Source organism: Nerophis lumbriciformis, linkage group LG30, assembly GCF_033978685.3.
Source record: "Nerophis lumbriciformis linkage group LG30, RoL_Nlum_v2.1, whole genome shotgun sequence".
Taxonomy (NCBI): Eukaryota; Metazoa; Chordata; class Actinopteri; order Syngnathiformes; family Syngnathidae; genus Nerophis; species Nerophis lumbriciformis.
In genome coordinates this window covers 30,738,845-30,763,468 of record NC_084577.2, presented here as the reverse complement: position 1 = coordinate 30,763,468, position 24,624 = coordinate 30,738,845, and the positions used below count along the sequence as shown (strand labels likewise).

General features: G+C 41.2%; 1 protein-coding gene across 6 annotated transcripts; it reads right to left on the bottom strand.

Moving 5' to 3' along the window:
- Positions 1-1,310: 1,310 nt before the first annotated feature.
- slc33a1 (solute carrier family 33 member 1) lies at positions 1,311-16,126 on the bottom strand. 6 transcript variants are annotated; one of them, XR_009810582.1, is made up of 13 exons: positions 15,865-16,016; positions 15,709-15,746; positions 15,578-15,647; positions 15,077-15,508; positions 14,857-15,010; positions 11,046-11,241; positions 10,776-10,975; positions 10,521-10,705; positions 3,704-3,821; positions 2,277-2,492; positions 2,023-2,214; positions 1,867-1,918; positions 1,311-1,383 (listed from the first exon to the last, which is right to left on the bottom strand). XR_009810582.1 is itself a non-coding variant. In XM_061925900.1 (11 exons), the coding sequence occupies exons 2-11, from the start codon at positions 15,732-15,734 to the stop codon at positions 2,053-2,055; spliced, it is 1,749 nt and encodes a 582-aa protein (XP_061781884.1). In that variant the 5' UTR covers positions 15,735-15,746; positions 16,028-16,044; the 3' UTR covers positions 1,959-2,052. The 6 variants fall into 6 exon arrangements, 1 of the variants encoding a protein (XP_061781884.1); XR_009810585.2 differs by having other exon boundaries at positions 15,578-15,630; XR_012048624.1 differs by having other exon boundaries at positions 15,719-15,746.
- Between the last annotated feature and the right edge of the window lie 8,498 nt (positions 16,127-24,624).

Genomic DNA, 24,624 nt, shown 5'->3' with positions numbered 1-24,624 from the left:
GAAAGAAGGTTCTAGTCCTGTGAGACTAAATAGTTCTGATCTTGTCATGTGGCGACTGAAAGAAGGTTCTAGTCCTGTGAGACTAAATAGTTCTGATGTTGGGGCGACTGAAAGAAGGTTCTAGTCCTGTGAGACTAAATAGTTCTGATGTTGTCATGTGGCGACTGAAAGAAGGTTCTAGTCCTATGAGACTAAATAGTTCTGATGTTGTGGCGACTGAAAGAAGGTTCTAGTCCTGTGAGACTAAATAGTTCTGATGTTGTCATGTGGCGACTGAAAGAAGGTTCTAGTCCTGTGAGACTAAATAGTTCTGATGTTGTCATGTGGCGACTGAAAGAAGGTTCTAGTCCTGTGAGACTAAATAGTTCTGATGTTGTCATGTGGCGACTGAAAGAAGGTTCTAGTCCTGTGAGACTAAATAGTTCTGATGTTGTCATGTGGTGACTGAAAGAAGGTTCTAGTCCTGAGAGACTAAATAGTTCTCATGTTGTCATGTGGCGACTGAAAGAAGGTTCTAGTCCTGTGAGACTAAATAGTTCTGATGTTGTGGCGACTGAAAGAAGGTTCTAGTCCTGAGAGACTAAATAGTTCTGATGTTGGGGCGACTGAAAGAAGGTTCTAGTCCTGTGAGACTAAATAGTTCTGATGTTGTCATGTGGCGACTGAAAGAAGGTTCTAGTCCTGTGAGACTAAATAGTTCTGATGTTGTCATGTGGCGACTGAAAGAAGGTTCTAGTCCTGTGAGACTAAATAGTTCTGATGTTGTCATGTGGTGACTGAAAGAAGGTTCTAGTCCTGAGAGTCTAAATAGTTCTCATGTTGTCATGTGGCGACTGAAAGAAGGTTCTAGTCCTGTGAGACTAAATAGTTCTGATGTTGTGGCGACTGAAAGAAGGTTCTAGTCCTGAGAGACTAAATAGTTCTGATGTTGGGGCGACTGAAAGAAGGTTCTAGTCCTGTGAGACTAAATAGTTCTGATCTTGTCATGTGGCGACTGAAAGAAGGTTCTAGTCCTATGAGACTAAATAGTTCTGATGTTGTGGCGACTGAAAGAAGGTTCTAGTCCTGAGAGACTAAATAGTTCTGATGTTGTGGCGACTGAAAGAAGGTTCTAGTCCTGTGAGACTAAATAGTTCTGATGTTGTGGCGACTGAAAGAAGGTTCTAGTCCTGTGAGACTAAATAGTTCTGATGTTGTGGCGACTGAAAGAAGGTTCTAGTCCTGTGAGACTAAATAGTTCTGATCTTGTCATGTGGCGACTGAAAGAAGGTTCTAGTCCTGTGAGACTAAATAGTTCTGATGTTGTCATGTGGCGACTGAAAGAAGGTTCTAGTCCTGTGAGACTAAATAGTTCTGATGTTGTCATGTGGCGACTGAAAGAAGGTTCTAGTCCTGAGAGACTAAATAGTTCTCATGTTGTCATGTGGCGACTGAAAGAAGGTTCTAGTCCTGTGAGACTAAATAGTTCTGATGTTGTGGCGACTGAAAGAAGGTTCTAGTCCTGAGAGACTAAATAGTTCTGATGTTGGGGCGACTGAAAGAAGGTTCTAGTCCTGTGAGACTAAATAGTTCTGATCTTGTCATGTGGCGACTGAAAGAAGGTTCTAGTCCTATGAGACTAAATAGTTCTGATGTTGTGGCGACTGAAAGAAGGTTCTAGTCCTGTGAGACTAAATAGTTCTGATGTTGTGGCGACTGAAAGAAGGTTCTAGTCCTGTGAGACTAAATAGTTCTGATCTTGTCATGTGGCGACTGAAAGAAGGTTCTAGTCCTGTGAGACTAAATAGTTCTGATGTTGTGGCGACTGAAAGAAGGTTCTAGTCCTGTGAGACTAAATAGTTCTGATGTTGTGGCGACTGAAAGAAGGTTCTAGTCCTGTGAGACTAAATAGTTCTGATGTTGTGGCGATTGAAAGAAGGTTCTAGTCCTGTGAGACTAAATAGTTCTGATGTTGTGGCGACTGAAAGAAGGTTCTAGTCCTGTGAGACTAAATAGTTCTGATGTTGTGGCGACTGAAAGAAGGTTCTAGTCCTGTGAGACTCGGAGGAGGATTCAGACTCTGCACCTCCAAGCCGCAGGACTGTGATCCTGCAACCTTCTCATCTTCTTCCCAAACCACACCCACCAGGCCACGCCCATCAAGACGCACGCCAACGACTCCACGTAGTAACCGTCCAAGGTTGTGACGCAAGCCCCGCCCTCCTTGACGCACATCTGCAGACAGGAAGTGAGCGTCAAGGTCGTCATCAGTGTTGTCGCCGTCGCCGCCGACTTACCTTGGCCGCCTCGGGGGAGGAGCAGGTGAGGCCGGCTGCACCTCGACACTCCCTCCAGGTGAGCGGGTCCACCAGCCAGAGGGCCACAGTGGAGGGCCAGTTACCTCCCAGGTTGGTGAGCGTGTTCAGCAGCGTCATGTAGGTGCCGCCGATCAGAGGGTCGCTGACCTTGGCGTGGAAGGCCATGCAGGCCACGTACATGCTGTACAAGGTCACCTGTGGCACACCACGCAGGTCAGACTTCAGACAACTAGTATGGTCATGTTGTAGTGGCCGGGTGATGCTTGGAGGAGCACTCAAGGCTACTATATTGGCTGACATGGATGGAAGTGTTGTTTGCTGTGGGATGTTGCCTCCTCCTATTTGCTATCAAGTTCAAGTTTCGTGCTGCTTGTTCGTTATTCCCTCCTAGTAGTAGTAGTGTGTGTTGTTTGCTGTGGGATGTTGCCTCCTCCTATTTGCTATCAAGTTCAAGTTTCGTGCTGCTTGTTCGTTATTCCCTCCTAGTAGTAGTAGTGTGTGTTGTTTGCTGTGGGATGTTGCCTCCTCCTATTTGGTATCAAGTTCAAGTTTAGTGCTGCTTGTTCGTTATTCCCTCCTAGTAGTGTGTGTTGTTTGCTGTGGGATGTTGCCTCCTCCTATTTGCTATCAAGTTCAAGTTTAGTGCTGCTTGTTTGTTATTCCCTCCTCGTATTAGTGTGTGTTGTTTGCTGTGGGATGTTGCCTCCTCCTATTTGCTATCAAGTTCAACTTTCGTGCTGCTTGTTCGTTATTCCCTCCTAGTAGTAGTGTGTGTTGTTTGCTGTGGGATGTTGCCTCCTCCTATTTGCTATCAAGTTCAAGTTTCGTGCTGCTTTTTCGTTATTCCCTCCTAGTAGTAGTAGTGTGTGTTGTTTGCTGTGGGGTGTTGCCTCCTATTTGCTATCAAGTTCATGTTTCGTGCTGTTTGTTCGTTATTCCCTCCTCGTAGTAGTGTGTGTTGTTTGCTGTGGGATGTTGCCTCCTCCTATTTGCTATCAAGTTCAAGTTTCGTGCTGCTTGTTCGTTATTCCCTCCTTGTAGTAGTAGTGTGTGTTGTTTGCTGTGGGATGTTGCCTCCTCCTATTTGCTATCAAGTTCAAGTTTCGTGCTGCTTGTTCGTTATTCCCTCCTAGTAGTAGTGTGTGTTGTTTGCTGTGGGATGTTGCCTCCTCCTATTTGCTATCAAGTTCAAGTTTAGTGCTACTTGTTGTTTTCATGGTAAAAAGAGACTTCTCACACTAATTTCTGACGCTGTCCTCTTGACATAAACCACATCAAAAGTAGTGCTAACTAACTCTGATGTAACACTTTGTCAATATTAGTCCAAAACCTGCTACCCAATCCTTCCCCTTAAAGCCACGCCGCCCGTACTCCAGCCAGGTGAGTGGTTGCAGCGAGGCGCTCACCTGATGCAGGGCGTAGCTGAGCAGCACCACGCCGTAGTAGTAAACAGGAAAGCCTTCCTCTCCTCTCACACTGGGCGTCCACCAGACCAGCAGAGCAAATTCCAGACCAATGATCAACCTGCAACATGTTATCAATCAATCAATGTTGTTATCAATCAATAAGTCAATAGTCTACAGTCCTTAAAGGGCTTCACAAACCACACATAGTTATAAGTACACCTCAGCATAACATTGTATCTTTATTAACAGTGAAGACAACTAAATATTGTTTTTCCAAAGGGACCGTAGTCAGACCAATGTGGTCTGTACATGATGCAAGGCAAGAGCGCTAATACCACACCACCTTAGCTCACCCTTTAGAGCATAGCTGTAACTTCCTGCCACTAAAACTGCAGAAAATAGTACTTCTCGGGTTTACATTTTCACACTATTTTCTTACACTTTATGAAGCATTTCTTACATATTCCTTCATTTTAAGAGCTTATTGTTAAATGTTCAATGTGATTTGACTATTTTGTTGGCATTGTTTGAGTCTTTTCCATGCTTGTGTTGACATTTCCTTTCTGCCTTGATAGCTGAGGGATTATAATCACAGGAAGTTATATTTCAAATGAAATATATTTTTCCATAAGCCATAAAAAATATCAAAAACTAGAATTTGCAATTCCGCTTCAGATGAGAAATGTGGGATATGCAGTCCATTTCCTATTCATTGTTTATGGGGGGGAAATTACCGGGAAAACATGTTTTGTGTTCAACATGTGAAGAGTAGTGTGGGTGGATGCTTGAAAGGTCACAGTCATGGTGCAGAACTTTGGGAATTTAGGGCATTGTAGAACTATCAATACATCCATTTGAATGGGAATTTCCTAGAAATTTGGGAAAAATTTGAACTTTTGAAAATATAGGAAATACAACAATTGTCCCAGATGATATGAATGGAAAGGGTGAAAAGGGTGGAGTGCCATCTCCGGGTTGGGGAGGAGATCTTGCCCCAAGTGGAGGAGTTCAAGTACCTCGGAGTCTTGTTCACGAGTGAGGGAAGAGTGGATCGTGAGATCGACAGGCGGATCGGTGCGGCATCTTCAGTAATGCGGACGCTGTATCGATCCGTTGTGGTGAAGAAGGAGCTGAGCCGGAAGGCAAAGCTTTCAATTTACCGGTCGATCTACGTTCCCATCCTCACCTATGGTCATGAGCTTTGGGTTATGACCGAAAGGACAAGATCACGGGTCCAAGCGGCCCAAATGAGTTTCCTCCGCCGGGTGGCGGGGCTCTCCCTTAGAGATAGGGTGAGAAGCTCTGCCATCCAGGAGGAACTCAAAGTAAAGCCGCTGCTCCTCCACATGGAGAGGAGCCAGATGAGGTGGTTCGGGCATCTGGTCAGGATGCCACCCGAACGCCTCCCTAGGGAGGTGTTTAGGGCACGTCCGACCGGTAGGAGGCCGCGGGGAAGACCCAGGACACGTTGGGAAGACTATGTCTCCCGGCTGGCCTGGGAACGCCTCGGGGTCCCACAGGAAGAGCTGGACGAAGTGGCTGGGGAGAGGGAAGTCTGGGCTTCCCTGCTTAGGCTGCTGCCCCCGCAACCCGACCTCGGATAAGCAGAAGAAGATGGATGGATGGATGGATGGATATGAATGGGTTGGTGTTGGAATTTTTCAACACGGTTGAAAAATGTTGACGTAGTAACAGTCTGAATTTAAATGAGTATTTCAGAATTTCGGGAAAACTGGGGAATTTGTACGAAAAGAAAAATGGTAGTTTTGTTGTCCCAATTAAGAAGAATGTTTTGAAGGTGGAATGGTCAAAAATAGTTGAAAATGTGAACTGTGAAAACTTTCCAGGAAGAGGTGAAAATAGGGCTTCGGAAAACTAGGAATTCATGGATTTTTTTTGAACTTGGAAAATGGTAGTTTGAAGGTGTGTGGAGGGTGAAACGATTCCAATCGGTTGGGAAATGTGCATACCTGCCAACTTTTGAAATCAGAAAAACCTAGTAGCCAGGGTCCAAGGGCCGCAGGCCCCGGTAGGTCCAGGACAAAGTCCTGGTGGGGGGTTCAGGGCTTCGCCCCCCGACGCAAAATGATTATTAGCATTCAGACAGGTTAAAATGTTGCTAAAACCATCACTTTTCTATCAGTCACAGTGACTTTTCAAAACTAAAATATTACAGCAAAAATCATATGGGTTGATTGACATGTTTATTCTGTAAGCTAACTTCAATAGTTTGAAATTATTTTGACAGTTAATGCCAGTTATCCTGTCAACCTTTCACAAGACTTCAATGTGTTAATTGAAAGTATAAACAGTATAAACACTTTTTACAGTAAACAAATGGTAAAACAGTACTAAACAATTCCATTAAAAAAAAAATTGGTGTCATTATTAACTTTCTGTCCAAGCTTGTATAATCTACTGCCTTGTTCAATTGTAAAAAATATTCTGTGCCTAAAATTCACATTTCTATCACAATTATCATACTGTAAACATGGTAAGCTAACTTCATTAAAATTAATAGTCCTGTCAATAGCATGGAATTACAATTCAAATGTAGTTTTTTTGTAAGCCTTTCAAAAGAATTCAAAATATGAAAAATTAATTGAAGCCATCAGACACTTGAAAAGTGGCACATCACATCTCTAATGTAATCATTTGAACTTTTCAACAGAAATAGCACTGCAAAAATATTAAGGACATACTTCTGTATTTTGGTAGTTATGCTGTCAACATTTAACAAGATTTCTTCAACTTGGACTTGAAAGCATAAATAGTATAAACACTTTTAACAGTACTAAACAATTCCAATAGATAACATTGGTGTCATTACCTTTTTGTTTGCTCAATTATTGCCTCCGTAAATAAAACTTCGGCATTTATCACATCCAAAGAATCTGTTTGGGCGACGAAAAACGTTGAAAGTTTTCCACTTGTATCGCTAGCAACGGCATTAGACTTGTGTTTTTTTGTCCCAACGTGGTCTTTTACATCGCTAATTCCTCCGTGTCCGATCGAAAAATCTTGTCCGCACAAGGTGCAATTCGCGTAGTTTTCACCCTTTTTGGAACGGATAATTATTCCTGGATAGGCTTTTGAATATTCTTCACGGAATGACTGCAGTTTTCTTTTCGGTTTAAGACTCGTTTGCGATTTTTCTCCGGCTGATTCCATGATCGTTCGCTCGTTTGGAAACAATGGCAACTGTATGTCGTCACATTAGTGCCAAAAATCCGAGCGCATAAAAACTGTTATCGCGCGCTGATTCTCCACTCCGTGCGCGCGCGTGGTGCCTTTCTGCGCGCGTGCGGTGCCTTTCTGCGGTGCGCGCGACGCCTTTCTGCGCGCTCTCTGTGTACTCCTGGCATCTCTCCTCACGCTGTCATGTTTCTTTTTGGCACTTTGGGGGCGGGTATGCTTAGACGGCCCCTCCTTTCTGATTGGCTGTGAGCATTTTTCATATGACCAATCATTCTCCAGCGTAGCAACGTTGTAGCCATCTTACCTCGGACATCTAGCCTCAATCATTACATTGATGTCAATGGTACATGTACTACTTAAATTACCATAACTTGCTCGATTTTCGACCAATTTACAAACGGTTTGCCTTGTTACAAATCTTATTACATGTAGATATGACATAGGATGCTGTACCTGTTGAAATGACCTCTTTCGCTTTAAAAAAAAAAAAAAAGACTTAATTGTGCAACATAGTTGTGTAGGGTCAGTGTTAGTCAGTTCTCTGATTATTTTAAACTGTTTCAGAATTATTAAAAGCTATTTTTAACATTTTAAAAACAAAATTCAAAGATTATTTCATTAATTTTATGGCTGAATCAAAATAAATTCCATAAATTAGAAAACAAATGTTGAAGAAGAAGTGAAAATATAAAATAATGTTATTGCTGGTGGACCAGTTCTGGCTGAAAGATGTGATTATGGTGTTTGTTGTCTTATTATTTATTTGGCTCACATTTTGTATTACCCTGTATTGTGTTTATGTGGTATGAAATAACCTTCATCAGCGCGCGACATTTTTTTATCCACTTCTTCCTCCGTAAATCTTGATACATATTGACGATGACCCGCCCTGCTATACTTCTGATTGGCTCTGAGCATTTTTCAGCGTTTTTCGCCTGACCAATCAGAAAGGAGGGGCCGTCTAAGCATACCCGCCCCCAAAGTGCCAAAAAGAAACATGACAGCGCGAGGAGAGATGCCAGGAGTAAACAGAGAGCGCGCAGAAAGGCACCGCGCGCGTGCTATAAGGCACCACGCGCGCGCAAAATGGTGTTGCGCGCGCGCACGAAGTGGAGAATCAACGCGCGATAACAGTTTTTATGCGCTCGGATTTTTGGCACTAATGTGACGCCATACAACTGGTGCCTCGTGCTTGGCAGCGGTGCTATAAATAGCCTCGCGCATGGCATTCGGAATGGCTTGATAGGAAGTTACGGGAAGCAGTGTCGATTGTCGTTGTTACGCGATTTTGTGAGTAAAACTTTTTAAAAAATATATATTTTTAATTAATGAAAAACCGTACTTTTTATCACTGCAACCGTAACCCGGAATAGGTTGATGAAAACCGTACTAATTACGGGAAAACCGGAGTAGTTGGCAGGTATGCAATTGTCCCAGATGATATGAATGGGTTGGTGTTGGAATTTTTCAACACGGTTGAAAAATGTTGACGTAGTAACAGTCCGAATTTAAATGAGTATTTCTGAATTTCGGGAAAACTGGGGAATTTGTACGAAAAGAAAAATGGTAGTTTTGTTGTCGCAATTAAGAAGAATGTTTTGAAGGTGGAATGGTCAAAGATAGTTGAAAATGTGAACTGTGAAAACTTTCCAGGAAGAGGTGAAAATAGGGCTTTGGAAAACTGGGAATTCATGGAATTTTTTTGAACTTGGAAAATGGTAGTTGGAAGGTGTGTGGAGGGTGAAACGATTCCAATCGGTTGAGAAATGTGTGCAAGTTTGAAAACTGGCTCATTTATTTTCAATGGGAAAAATGACCCAGAAAACCGGGAATTCTGGGTGACTCAAAGCACTTTTACATAGTGAAAGCCAATATCTAAGTTCCATTTAAAGCAGTGTGGGTGGCACTGGGAGCAGGTGGGTAAAGTGTCTTGCCCAAGGACACAACGGCAGTGACTAGGTTGGCAGAAGTGGGGATCGAACCTGGAACCCTCAAGTTGCTGGCACGGCCACTCCATCAACCGAGCTATACCGCCCCAATCTATATATTATTAATGTTGTAAATACACTTCTTTATATATATATATATATATATATATATATATATACTATGGGAAGTTTTGACGGAGCAGAAACGTGTGAACTCGTTGGGAGTTTCCTCCTCTCCCAGCTCGCTAGCCTCAATCTGAACCTTGGTATTTACCGTGATGACGGACTGGCAGTGTGTCGCGCCTCGCCAAGGAGCAGCGAGAATACCAAGAAGCGCATATGCCAAATTTTCAAAGAGAACGGCCTACGGATCACGATTGAAGCCAACAAGCAAACCGTCAACTTCCTTGACGTCACTTTCAACCTGAGAAATAACAGCTACCAACCATTCACGAAACCCAACACAACACTCCAATACGTGCACCATGACAGCAACCACCCACCCACCACCACGAAAAGTATACCTACCGGAATTAATAAAAGGCTATCGATGCTGTCATCTAGCAAAGCTGAATTTGACCAAGCAAGCCCCCCGTACCAAAAAGCCCTTGATGAAAGCGGATACAATTTCACCCTCACCTATGAACCCACGCCAGGAAACCAGCCAAAAAAGAACAGAAAACGAAACGACATCATCTGGTACAACCCCCCATACAGCAAAAACGTCTCAACGAACATTGGACACAAATTCCTCAATCTGATTGACAAACACTTTCCCAAAGACAACACCCTAAGAAAAGTATTCAACAAGAACAACATTAAATTGAGCTACAGCTGCATGAACAATATACGACAAATCATCTCAAACCACAACAAAACAATTGCAAATGAGCCGTCGACCCCCAGACAGAGCGACTCCAAAACCAACAAAGGATGTAACTGTCGAAAGAAACCTGATTGCCCTCTCAAAGGGGGGTGCTTACAAACATCAGTTGTCTACCAATCTAAGGTAATACGCAAGGACATTAACACATCCGACACATATGTAGGATTAACCGAGGGAGAATTCAAAACCAGATGGAACAATCACAAGGCTTCTTTCAGGAACAAAAACCTGCGAAATACCACAGAACTCAGCAAACACATTTGGGACCTCAAAGACAATAATGTTGAATATTCAATAACATGGCAAATTCTTGCATCCAGCACACCTTACAATAGTGGTAATAAAAGATGCAACCTATGCTTGAAAGAGAAACTGTTTATTATTTACCGTCCAGACCTGTCATCCCTCAACAAGCGCAGCGAAATTGTAACAGCATGCCGCCATAGACGGAAACACCTCCTAGGTAACACATGAACCAATCACCACGCCCCTAGGCCAGCCTGTACCCACCCACTCTGTGCCCTATATAAACCATGGTATGCGAATGCTCCCATTAAAATCTCCTGACGATTGAGGGTACCCCCCCTCATGAAACAGGCCTGTAGAGATGAAATAGTCTTGTGATTTTTTTCCCCACACATACATACATATATATATATATATATATATAGAAAGGGTGGTCCTAAAGAGGGAGGCATTTTTCGGAGGTCTCAAGAATATAAATACTGGAATGTGTGTGCGTGTGTGTGTGTGTGTGTGTGTGTGTGTGTGTGTGTGTGTGTGTGTGTGTGTGCGCTGCAAGAACCTGAAGGGGAAGGCCTTGTAGAAGACGTCCAGCGGCCTGGGTCCTGCCGTGTATTTACTGATGAGGAGCGGCAGGAGGATCTGCAGAGGCACCATGGGCACCGCCAGCAGTGCTAACTGCGCCTTGGGAACGCCGGCCTCCACCAGCTTCAGACCCGTCACTGCGTCGGCCGCCGAGAAGCCCACCTGGAACGACGAGAAGTGTGATGCGAGCATCCGACTGTGAGAAGGTGAGCGTGGTCACAAGTTCCTGTACTTTGGCGGTGAGGAGCAGCGCACAGAAGGTGAAGACGGCGGGCCTCTTGATGATGCTGATCAGCAGCCTGTAGGTCTCGCACACGCCCTGCGTCTCCTCCTCCACTCGCCGCCTGCCTCTGAAACGCACGCGCTCACTTTTCATCACGGCCACCAGCGTGGTGGACACCAGGAAGACCACGCCCCAGAAGAACAGGAAGTCTGTCAAGAAGAAGGCTTGAAGGTCAACTGGACAGCGGGTGGAAGACAAGCGGCCATGTTGGGACGCTACCTGACAAGGTGACGATGCCCGTGTCCTGGGGCTGCGCGCGCAGGTATTTATTGCAGAAGTCGGCAGACTCCAGCGCCAGGAAGAGCACGTTGCCCAGGAAGTAACCTGCTGTCTGACCCACCGAGTTGCAGGTGGACGCGTAGCCCACGTTCTCTCTGGACAGCATGGTGAGGGCCCAGCCGTCCACCGCGATGTCCTGACAACAAACATGCACTTACAAACTAGGAAACCTTTTATTGGGAGCAGGGAAAGTGTCAAATGTTACAATTCCCACTCAAATGTGATCAAATTATTTTTGTCTTTGTTTAAATCATTAACTAAATATAACAATATTAACTAAATAACTAGTCAAATAAAAATAAATGTATTTCAATAATTACAAAAATATTAAAACAATTAGTTAAATAAATTATTTAACTAATTATTTTATTTTTTATTATTTAGTGTACATTTTTATTTAAATATAATTTATTTAAATACATTTACATTTAAATAAAAATGTATACTAAATAATAAAAAATAAAATAATTAGTTAAATAAATGTAAATGTATTTAAATAATTAAATATTGAAATAATTAGTTAAATATAAATGTCTACAAAATAATTAAATAACTAGTCAAATAAATAGAAGTGTATTTAAATAATTTAAAAAACAAAAATTAAATATTGAAATAATTCGCTACATACCAATGTGCAATAAATAAATAAATATTGAAATAACTAGTCAAATAGAAAAGTACACTATAATAATTTAAAAAATATCAAAATAATAGTTAAATAAATGTAAATGTATCTAAATAATTAATTTAATCTTTAAATAAGGAGTTAAATAAAAATGTACACTAAATAATTTAAATAGTTAAATATATGTCTCTTAATTAAATATTGTACATTATAGTTGAATAAAAAATGTACACTAAATAATAAAAAAATAAAATAAAATAATTAGTTAAATGTAAATGTATTTAAATAATTAAATATTGAAATAATTAGTTAAATACTAATGTGCACTAAATAAATATTGAAATAACTAGTCAAATAGAAAAGTACACTATAATAATTTAAAAAATATTCAAATAATAGTTAAATAAATGTAAATGTATCTAAATAATGAATTTAATCTTTAAATAATGAGTTAAATAAAAATGTACACTAAATAATTTAAATAGTTAAATATATGTGTCTCTTAATTAAATATTGTACATTATAGTTGAATAAAAAATGTACACTAAATAAAAAATAAAAATAAAATAATTAGTTAAATAAATGTAAATGTATTTAAATAATTAAATATTGAAATAATTAGTTAAATACAAATGTCTACAAAATAATTAAATAACTAGTCAAATAAATAGAAGTGTATTTAAATAATTTAAAAAAACAAAGATTAAATATTGAAATAATTAGCTACATACCAATGTGCACTAAATAAATAAATATTGAAATAACTAGTCAAATAGAAATAATAATTTAAAAAATATTGAAATAATAGTTAAATAAATGTAAATGTATCTAAATAATTAATTTAATCTTTAAATAATGAGTTAAATAAAAATGTACACTAAATAATGAAATATTTAAATAGTTAAATATATGTCTCTTAATTAAATATTGAAATAGTTGAATAAAAAATGTACACTAAATAATTTAATAATGAAATAATTTGTTAAATGAATATACATGTATTGAAATAATTCAATATTGAAATAATTAGTTAAATACAAATGTCTACAAAATAATTAAATAACTAGTCAAATAAATAGAAGTGTATTTAAATAATTTAAAAAAACAAAGATTAAATATTGAAATAATTAGCTACATACTAATGTGCACTAAATAAATATTGAAATAACTAGTCAAATAGAAAAGTACACTATAATAATTTAAAAAATATTCAAATAATAGTTAAATAAATGTAAATGTATCTAAATAATTAATTTAATCTTTAAATAAGGAGTTAAATAAAAATGTACACTAAATAATTTAAATAGTTAAATGTATGTCTCTTAATTAAATATTGTACATTATAGTTGAATAAAAAATGTACACTAAATAATAAAAAATAAAAATAAAATAATTAGTTAAATAAATGTAAATGTATTTAAATAATTAAATATTGAAATAATTAGTTAAATACAAATGTCTACAAAATAATTAAATAACTAGTCAAATAAATAGAAGTGAATTTAAATAATAAAAAAAAACAAAGATTAAATATTGAAATAATTAGCTACATACCAATGTGCACTAAATAAATAAATATTGAAATAACTAGTCAAATAGAAATAATAATAATAATAATTTAAAAAATATTAAAATAATAGTTAAATAAATGTAAATGTATCTAAATAATGAATTTAATCTTTAAATAATGAGTTAAATAAAAATGTACACTAAATAATTTAAATATTTAAATAGTTAAATATATGTGTCTCTTAATTAAATATTGAAATAGTTGAATAAAAAATGTACACTAAATAATTTAATAATGAAATCATTTGTTAAATGAATATACATGTATTTAAATAATTCAATATTGAAATAATGAGTTAAATATACATGTATTGAAATAATTAATTAAATATTACTTCAATAAATATAAATGTACAATAAATGACACATTGGACGAAAACTGTAGGCTGTGGTACGCGCCAAAGTTTTGCGGCGGAATAATAATAACTAGATCATTTATACACACAAAATGCTAAATATCGGGTGTGTCCTTAGTAGGACGAGAAAACGCTTACCCGTATTTTCCGCACTATTAGCCGCACCTAAAAACCACAAATTTACTCAAAAGCTGACAGTGCGGCTTATAACCCGGTGCGCTTTATATATGGATTAATATTAAGATTCATTTTCATAAAGTTTCGGTCTCGCAACTACGGTAAACAGCCGCCATCTTTTTTCCCCGTAGAAGAGGAAGTGCTTCTTCTTCTACGCAAGCAACCGCCAAGGTAAGCACCCGCCCCCATAGAACAGGAAGCGCTTCTTCTTCTACTGTAAGCAATCACCCGCCCCCGTAGAAGAAGAAGAAGCGCGCGGATATTACGTTTCATTTCCTTTGTGTGTTTACATCTGTAAAGACCACAAAATGGCTCCTACTAAGCGACAGGTTTCCGGTTCATGAAAAGACGCAATCTCTCCATCCGCACACGGACTACTATTTCACAGCAACTGCCTAAAGACTTTCAAGAAAAGCTGGCTACTTTCCGTGCATATTGTAAAAACAAGATAGCTGAAAAAAAGATCCGGCCAGAGAACATTATCAACATGGACGAGGTTCCACTGACTTTTGATATTCCTGTGAACCGCACTGTGGATACAACGGGAGCACGTACGGTGAATATTCGCACCACAGGGAATGAGAAGTCATCCTTCACTGTGGTTCTAGCTTGCCATGCTAATGGCCAGAAACTTCCACCCATGGTGATATTCAAAAGGAAGACCTTGCCAAAAGAGACCTTTCCAGCCGGCGTCATCATAAAAGCTAACTCGAAGGGATGGATGGATGAAGAAAAGATGAGCGAGTGGTTAAGGTAAGTTTACGCGAAGAGGCCGGGTGGCTTTTTTCACGCAGCTCCGTCCATGTTGATATACGACTCCATGCGCGCCCACATCACGCTGGTTTTTAATATATTATTAAAGTTTGACTGACCTATCTGACTGTTTTTTTGACATTCCTTTAGCGCAGTTAGATGCGGCTTATAACACGGGGCGGCTTATAGGTGGACAAAGTTTTGAAATATGCCGTTCATTGAAGGCGCGGCTTATAACCCAGGGCGGCTTATGGTGCGGAAAATACGGTACCTGTGTGGCCGCGAGAAAGGCCAGCATGAAGAAGACGGCAGTGAGCGCCAGTATGTCGGGGCCTCCTTCCCCCTGCAGCAGGGACTCCACTCTCACGGACAAGTAAATCATGAAGAGGCCCAGCAGGTACTGTGTGGGTACCAGCCAGGACTTCCTACGCAGACACAGGCACAGATGACATACCGTACGTCCCCCACACGCCGTCCATGTTCCTTCTTACCTCCGACCAAACTTTCTGAAGTAAAGCGCGTCCACAAGCGGCGCCCACACCAGCTTGAGGCTAAATGGCCAGAAGACAAAGCTGAAGATGGCCTGGTCCCTGTAGCTGACGCTCTGACTCTGGAGGATCAACGGAATGCTGCCGGCCAGTCCCAGAGGAATCCCTTGCAGCACGTAAAGGAAAAGGAGAAGCAAGACGTTTCCCAGCTCCGACCGAATACCAGGAGGCCTCCGGTCCTCCGAGTCCGACCCCGCGGCGAGGAAGTCCGCCTCCTCCTCCTCCAGGAGCCCGGTCTCAGAGGCGTCCACCATGGCCTCGGGACGGGGGGAGAGACCCGCTAGCTTTCTTTGGCGCCCATTCTTGTGCGACGTCAAATCCCGGCGCTCCATGACGGCACACGGGACGTCAAAGGGTGCTGAGCCCTCTGCAAACCTGCAACAAATAGGAAACACTTAAACCTTTGACCCGTACAAACTGTGAAAAGCCAAGCGGTTCCATTACTCAATTGTGACGTCTGGCTTTGGGACACGGGTGGTGGGCAACTTCCCAGCAGGCTGCATGTCAAGTGGAACTTAAAACCAGTCACGGGGGTCAATGAATGATGCAAGGAAGGAAACATGAGACTCTCTCACCTTGGCTTACCTCTGCGAGTGTACATGCTTTAAACAGCCTACATGCCACAAGACAATCATCAATAGGATGTGAAAGACACAACACATGCATGACAATACAATAACAACATATGACAATAACAACATGTGACAATAACAAGATGTGAGCATGCATACCTGATTGTGCTGGCAGTGGAAAGAGCGACATGCTAAATCAAACAGCGCACACACACAAAAAAGCCAAATTACACAAAATTAACCAAAGTCGAATTATTGTGGGTTTTATTGAGCGTGAAAATGTGAGAAAACAAACAATATAAAGACAGAAAGGAAAGTCTACCGTGCACGTTAAACAGCTCACATCCGCGAAGAAAGCGACACCGGAAGCAGGAAGTTGAGCGCGCGTAACGTTCAAACGCCTCCGGGCCACTAACACATGACGTGTCACAAGTGAAGCTGATGTTTCGTTCCGCTTACAGAATGTTTTTTATTTTTTATTGATGTATCTGAGGGTTGATATATGTCGCCTGTACTGTATAAAACTACAAAATAACAAACACGTAGGCTCCAGTTTTACACGAGGACCACTTTATTTCGTTTGTTTTCGAAACTCCGCTCCACCACAACGTGTCACCACTTCCGCTCGTAGCGCCTTCAAAATAAGAGCTCAAGGCATATACTGTATAACAGCTTATAACAGGAACTTAACATCACAGAGAGGCAAGTCCATAAAAATCCATCCATCCATCCATCTTCTTCCGCTTATCCGAGGTCGGGTCGCGGGGGCAGCAGCCTAAGCAGGGAAGGCCAGACTTCCCTCTCCCCAGCCACTTCGTCCAGCTCTTCCTGTGGGACCCCGAGGCGTTCCCAGGCCAGCCGGGAGACATAGTCTTCCCAACGTGTCCTGGGTCTTCCCCGCGGCCTCCTACCAGTCGGATGTGCCCTAAACACCTCCCTAGGGAGGCGTTCGGGTGGCATCCTGACCAGATGCCCGAACCACCTCATCTGGCTCCTCTCCATGTGGAGGAGCAGCGGCTTTACTTTGAGCTCCTCCCGAATGACAGAGCTTCTAACCCTATCTCTAAGGGAGAGCCCCGCTACTCGGCGGAGGAAACTCATTTGGGCCGCTTGTACCCGTGATCTTGTCCTTTCGGTCATGACCCAAAGCTCATGACCATAGGTGAGGATGGGAACGTAGATCGACCGGTAAATTGAGAGCTTTGCCTTCCGGCTCAGCTCCTTCTTCACCACAACGGATCGATACAGCGTCCGCATTACTGAAGACGCCGCACCGATCCGCCTGTCGATCTCACGATCCACTCTTCCCTCACTCATGAACAAGACTCCGAGGTACTTGAACTCCTCCACTTGGGGCAAGATCTCCTCCCCAACCCGGAGATGGCACTCCACCCTTTTCCGGGCGAGAACCATGGACTCGGACTTGGAGGTGCTGATTCTCATCCCAGTCGCTTCACACTCAGCTGCGAACCGATCCAGTGAGAGCTGAAGATCCTGGCCAGATGAAGCCATCAGGACCACATCATCTGCAAAAAGCAGAGACCTAATCCTGCAGCCACCAAACCAGATCCCCTCAACGCCTTGACTGCGCCTAGAAATTCTGTCCATAAAAGTTATGAACAGAATCGGTGACAAAGGGCAGCCTTGGCGGAGTCCAACCCTCACTGGAAACGTGTCCGACTTACTACCGGCAACGCGGACCAAGCTCTGGCACTGATCATACAGGGAGCGGACTGCCACAATCAGACAGTCCGATACCCCGTACTCTCTGAGCACTCCCCACAGGACTTCCCGAGGGACACGGTCGAATGCCTTCTCCAAGTCCACAAAACACATGTAGACTGGTTGGGCAAACTCCCATGCACCCTCAAGGACCCTGCCCAGAGTATAGAGCTGGTCCACAGTTCCACGACCAGGACGAAAACCACACTGTTCCTCCTGAATCCGAGGTTCGACTATCCGGCGTAGCCTCCTCTCCAGTACACCTGAATAGACCTTACCGGGAAGGCTGAGGAGTGTGATCCCACGATAGTTAGAACACACCCTCCGGTTCCCCTTCTTAAAGAGAGGAACCACCACCCCGGTCTGCCAATCCAGAGGTACCGCCCCCGATGTCCACGCGATGCTGCAGAGTCTTGTCAACCAAGACAGCCCCACAGCATCCAGAGCCTTAAGGAACTCCGGGCGGATCTCATCCACCCCCGGGGCCTTGCCACCGAGGAGCTTTTTAACTAACTCCATAAAAATAGGTTACATTTATTTTTTTTATTGAACAACAAACATACATTTATAATTCACTCAACAGTCAAGGCACTTCCAACAACAAGGAAAGAAAACAAAAGCAAATACATATATAGTATTAAATATTAATAAGTAATAATAATAATAAAAAAAACTAATTTAAAAAATAAAATTAAATAAATAAATAAAAAAGACAAAAAGGGCTACGTAAATCACTTTAAATGTATTAAGTGGTTAGAGTGTCCGCCCTGAGATGGGTAGGTTGTGAGTTCAAACCCCGGCCGAGTCATACCAAAGAGTAGTAAGACTACTACTGCTTGGCACTCAGCATCAAGGCTTGGAATTGGGGGTTAAATCACCAAAAATGATTCCCGGGCGCGGCCAACACTGCTGCTTACTGCTCCCCTCACCTCCCAGGGGGGTGATCAAGGGTGATGGGTCAAATGCAGAGAATAATTTCGCCACACCTAGTGTGTGTGTGTGACTATCATTGCTACTTTAACTTTAACTTTAACAAAGATATCAATGCAGCTGAGATAGGCTCCAGCTGAGATAGGCTCCAGCTCCCTAGCAGAGATGTTCTCCAGTAGAGATATTCCCTAGCAGAGATGTTCTCCAGCAGCATAGATGTTCTTCAGCACACATGTTCTCCAGCAGAGATGTTCTCCAGCAGAGATATTATCCAACAGAAATGTTCTCCAACAGAGATGTTCTCCAGGAGAGATGTTCTCCAGCAGAGATGTTCTCCAGCAGAGATATTCTCTAGCAGAGATGTTCTCTAACAGAGATGTTCTCTAACAGAGATGTTCTCCAGCAGAGATGTTCTCCACCAGAGATGTTCTCCAGGAGAGATGTTCTCCACCAGAGATGTTCTCCAGCAGAGATATTATCCAACAGAAATATTCTCCAACAGAGATGTTCTCCAGGAGAGATGTTCTCCACCAGAGATGTTCTCCAGCAGAGATATTCTCTAGCAGAGATGTTCTCTAACAGAGATGTTCTCCAGCAGAGATGTTCTCCACCAGAGATGTTCTCTAGCAGAGATGTTCTCCAGGAGAGATGTTCTCCACCAGAGATGTTCTCCAGCAGAGATATTCTCTAGCAGAAATGTTCTCTAACAGAGATGTTCTCCAGCAGAGATGTTCTCCAGCAGAGATGTTCTCCAGCAGAGATATTGTCCAACAGAAATGTTCTCCAACAGAGATGTTCTCTAGCACAGATGTTCTCCAGCAGAGATGTTCTCCAGCAGAGATGTTCTCTAGCAGAGATATTATCCAACAGAAATGTTCTCCAACAGAGATGTTCTCTAGCACAGATGTTCTCCAGGAGAGATGTTCTCCACCAGAGATGTTCTCCAGCAGAGATATTCTCTGGCAAAGATATTGTCTAGCGTAGATGTTCTCCAGCAGAGATGTTCTCCATCAGAGATCTTCTCCAGCAGAGATATTATCCAACATAAATGTTCTCCAACAAAGATGTTCTCTAGCAGAGATGTTCTCCAGGAGAGATGTTCTTCACCAGAGATGTTCTCCAGCAGCATAGATGTTCTTCACCAGAGATGTTCTCCAGCAGCATAGATGTTCTTCAGCACACATGTTCTCCAGCAGAGATGTTCTCCAGCAGAGATATTATCCAACAGAAATGTTCTCCAACAGAGATGTTCTCCAGGAGAGATGTTCTCCACCAGAGATGTTCTCCAGCAGAGATATTCTCTAGCAGAGATGTTCTCTAGCAGAGATGTTCTCCAGCAGAGAAGTTCTCCAGCAGAGATGTTCTCTAGCAGAGATATTATCCAACAGAAATGTTCTCCAACAGAGATGTTCTCTAGCACAGATGTTCTCCAGGAGAGATGTTCTCCGCCAGAGATGTTCTCCAGCAGAGATATTCTCTGGCAAAGATATTCTCTGGCAAAGATATTCTCTAGCGGAGATGTTCTCCAGCAGAGATGTTCTCCATCAGAGATGTTCTCCAGCAGAGATATTATCCAACAGAAATGTTCTCCAACAGAGATGTTCTCTAGCACAGATGTTCTCCAGGAGAGATGTTCTCCACCAGAGATGTTCTCCAGCAGAGATATTCTCTGGCAAAGATATTGTCTAGCGTAGATGTTCTCCAGCAGAGATGTTCTCCATCAGAGATCTTCTCCAGCAGAGATATTATCCAACATAAATGTTCTCCAACAAAGATGTTCTCTAGCAGAGATGTTCTCCAGGAGAGATGTTCTTCACCAGAGATGTTCTCCAGCAGAGATATTCTCTGGCAAAGATATTGTCTAGCGTAGATGTTCTCCAGCAGAGATGTTCTCCATCAGAGATCTTCTCCAGCAGAGATATTATCCAACATAAATGTTCTCCAACAAAGATGTTCTCTAGCAGAGATGTTCTCCAGGAGAGATGTTCTTCACCAGAGATGTTCTCCACCAGAGATGTTCTCCAGCAGAGATATTCTCTGGCAAAGATATTGTCTAGCGTAGATGTTCTCCAGCAGAGATGTTCTCCATCAGAGATCTTCTCAAGCAGAGATATTATCCAACATAAATGTTCTCCAACAAAGATGTTCTCTAGCAGAGATGTTCTCCAGGAGAGATGTTCTTCACCAGAGATGTTCTCCAGCAGCATAGATGTTCTTCACCAGAGATGTTCTCCAGCAGCATAGATGTTCTTCAGCACACATGTTCTCCAGGAGAGATGTTCTCCACCAGAGATGTTCTCCAGCAGAGATATTCTCTAGCAGAGATGTTCTCTAGCAGAGATGTTCTCCAGCAGAGATGTTCTCCACCAGAGATGTTCTCTAGCAGAGATGTTCTCCAGGAGAGATGTTCTCCACCAGAGATGTTCTCCAGCAGAGATGTTCTCTAGCAGAGATGTTCTCCAGGAGAGATGTTCTCCACCAGAGATGTTCTCCAGCAGAGATATTCTCTAGCAGAGATGTTCTCTAGCAGAGATGCTCTCCAGCAGAGATGTTCTCCAGCAGAGATGTTATCCAACAGAAATGTTCTCCAACAGAGATGTTCTCTAGCACAGATGTTCTCCAGGAGAGATGTTCTCCACCAGAGATGTTCTCCAGCAGAGATATTCTCTGGCAAAGATATTGTCTAGCGTAGATGTTCTCCAGCAGAGATGTTCTCCATCAGAGATCTTCTCCAGCAGAGATATTATCCAACATAAATGTTCTCCAACAAAGATGTTCTCTAGCAGAGATGTTCTCCAGGAGAGATGTTCTCCAGCAGAGATGTTCTCCAGCAGAGATATTATCCAACAGAAATGTTCTCCAACAGAGATGTTCTCTAGCACAGATGTTCTCCAGGAGAGATGTTCTCCACCAGAGATGTTCTCCAGCAGAGATATTCTCTGGTAAAGATATTCTCTGGCAAAGATATTCTCTAGCGGAGATGTTCTCCAGCAGAGATGTTCTCCATCAGAGATCTTCTCCAGCAGAGATATTATCCAACATAAATGTTCTCCAACAAAGATGTTCTCTAGCAGAGATGTTCTCCAGCAGAGATTTTCTCTAGCAGAGATATTCTCTAGCAGAAATATTCTCCAGGAGAGATATTCTCCAGCAGAGATGTTCTCCAGCAGAGATGTCCTCCAGCAGAGATGTTCTCTAGCAGAGATATTCTCCAGTAGAGATGTCCTCCAGCAGAGATGTTCTCTAGCAGAGATATTCTCCAGTAGAGATGTCCTCCAGCAGAGATGTTCTCTAGCAGAGATATTCTCCAGTAGAGATGTTCTCCAGCAGAGATGTCCTCCAGGCCACAGGAGCATGAGGAGATGTAACGCAGAGCAGCACGTTGTGCTCGTGTTCTTTGTCACATTGCTGACATGTGATGAGTGTCAGGCCAAGTGAAGGTCAGCATGTGATTTTGAGGAGCAGCTGGATTGAAACCATGTGAGACCTGCAGAGTCTTTGAGGACGTCCTGGTGTTCAAGTCCAGCAAACACACGGAATATTACACTTTAAAATCTTTTTGTGGAAAAACATTGCATATTTTGTGTGTTTGCCATACAAAACATTTTTTTAGGACAAACAGGGCATAAAACAAACAAACAAAGCCCCCAAAATAATAAAATAATCAAGAGAGAGATCTGAGGTTGATCCAGAGATTGAAGAGTTAAACGTAAAACACTTTAATAATAATCTAGGACTTATTTGAACACTTTTACTGAGAATTTTAGTGGGATTTTTTTTTTTTAACTGTCATTAGCTAAAAAATAATAATGCATCAAAATCCATGTTGTTGTGAATGAATGACCTATTTAAAGCTCCAATTACTTCACATCAAATATTACACTTTGATATATTTTGGGGGGAATATGTTGCATATTTTGTGGTTTTGCCTTAAAAACAGGGTTTTCTTTAACAAAGAGGGCATTAAGCATAAAAAAATATAACAATAAAAAGATCTGAAGTTGATCTCGAGAGCTTTAAGTGTTACAAAAAACATATAAATACATATTTTTAACATTTTTGGACTGATACCCAACCGCATACTTGCCAACCCTCCCGGATTTTCCGGGAGACTCCCGAAATTCAGCGCCTCTCCCGAAAACCTCCCGGGACAAATTTTCTCCCGAAAAACTCCCGAAATTCAGGCGGACCTGAGTGACGTGTTGACAACACACAACAACAGTGTCTACCGTAAAGCAGTTCGTCTGCCGTAAACAGCAATGTTGTGACACTTTTAAACAGGACAATACTGCCATCTACTGTACATGCATATGTGACCCACCCATAATGTGTCACATTTTTGTGTTGATTTATTTATTTTATTTTGTGGTTTGAATTCGTTTTTGGAGCTGTCATTACACATTTATCAGTATTCACATTGGTCAGTAGGGGGCAGTAGGGCGTTTCTTCCCAATTGAATGCTCTCACCTGCAGACCGGAAGTGTCTTGTCATTCTGATGAGCGCGACCAGTCTGTGAACAATTGAAACGCAGCAGCAGGAAGCATGAAGTGCTCTAAAACTTGCTGGTAGACGGCTGCGTTGACCCTGGATCTCAGGAAACAGAGTGGACCGACACCAGCAGATGACATGGCACCCCAAACCATCACACAACCATGCACATTTTGCATTTCCTTTGGAAATCGAGGTCCCAGAGTCTGGAGGAAGACAGGAGAGGCACAGGATCCACGTTGCCTGAAGTCTAGTGTAAAGTTTCCACCATCAGTGATGGTTTGGGGTGCCATGTCATCTGCTGGTGTCGGTCCACTCTGTTTCCTGAGATCCAGGGTCAACGCAGCCGTCTACCAGCAAGTTTTAGAGCACTTCATGCTTCCTGCTGCTGACCTGCTCTATGGAGATGGAGATTTCAAGTTCCAACAGGACTTGGCGCCTGCACACAGCGCAAAATCTACCCGTGCCTGGTTTACGGACCATGGTATTTCTGTTCTAAATTGGCCCGCCAACTCCCCTGACCTTAGCCCCATAGAAAATCTGTGGGGTATTGTGAAAAGGAAGATGCAGAATGCCAGACCCAAAAACGCAGAAGAGTTGAAGGCCACTATCAGAGCAACCTGGGCTCTCATAACACCTGAGCAGTGCCAGAAACTCATGGACTCCATGCCACGCCGCATTAACGCAGTAATTGAGGCAAAAGGAGCTCCAACCAAGTATTGAGTATTGTACATGCTCATATTTTTCATTTTCATACTTTTCAGTTGGCCAACATTTCTAAAAATCCCTTTTTTGTATTAGCCTTAAGTAATATTCTCATTTTGTGACACACGGAATTTTGGATTTTCATTTGTTGCCACTTCAAATCATCAAAATTAAATGAAATAAACATTTGAATGCATCAGTCTGTGTGCAATGAATAAATATAATGTACAAGTTACACCTTTTGAATGCAATTACTGAAATAAATCAAGTTTTTCAAAATATTCTAATTTATTGGCTTTTACCTGTATATATATATATATATATATATATATATATATATATATATATATATATATATATATATATATATATATATATATATACATATACATATACATATATCTGTGTGTGTGTGTGTGTGTGTGTGTGTGTGTGTGTGTGTGTCTAAATATATATGCACATGTCAATAATTCATAACAATTTTGATTTTGATTCAATATTATTTTTTTGAGCAATGACAGTTTTAAAGAAAAAAATAGCCTACTTGGCAGTTTCGTGTTATTAGAGTTAACTTTGCAACCTTTTCTCGTTACAATTTTTTTTTTAAAATATTTAAGAAAATAAAAATAAAAAATAAAAAATATATATATATATATAAAAAAAATAATAATAATAAAAAAAAAATATATATATATATGTATGTATATATATATATGTATATATATATATATATATATATATATATATATATATATATGTATGTATGTATGTATGTATGTACGTACGTACGTACGTACGTACGTACGTACGTACGTGTGTGTGTGTATGTGTGTGTGTGTGTGTATGTCTATATATATGCAAATATATGTGAAACAATGAATATATAAATATATAATAAATATATATATTATATTATTATATATATACATACATATATATATATATACACATATATATATATATATATATGCATTTTTTTTGTTTTTGTTTTTGTTATTATTATTTGTTTATATTATTAATCATATTGGTGTTTTGTGTGTTACTTTTGCAGAGTAAACTTTGGAGATTTCGGG

Coding starts and splice junctions, on each gene's coding strand:
- slc33a1 (XM_061925900.1), bottom strand. Junction 10,976..11,045: donor GGGCATCGTCACCTTGTCAG/GTAGCGTCCCAA, acceptor TCTTCTTGACAG/ACTTCCTGTTCTTCTGGGGC. Junction 2,215..2,276: donor CCTCCCCCGAGGCGGCCAAG/GTAAGTCGGCGG, acceptor TCCTGTCTGCAG/ATGTGCGTCAAGGAGGGCGG.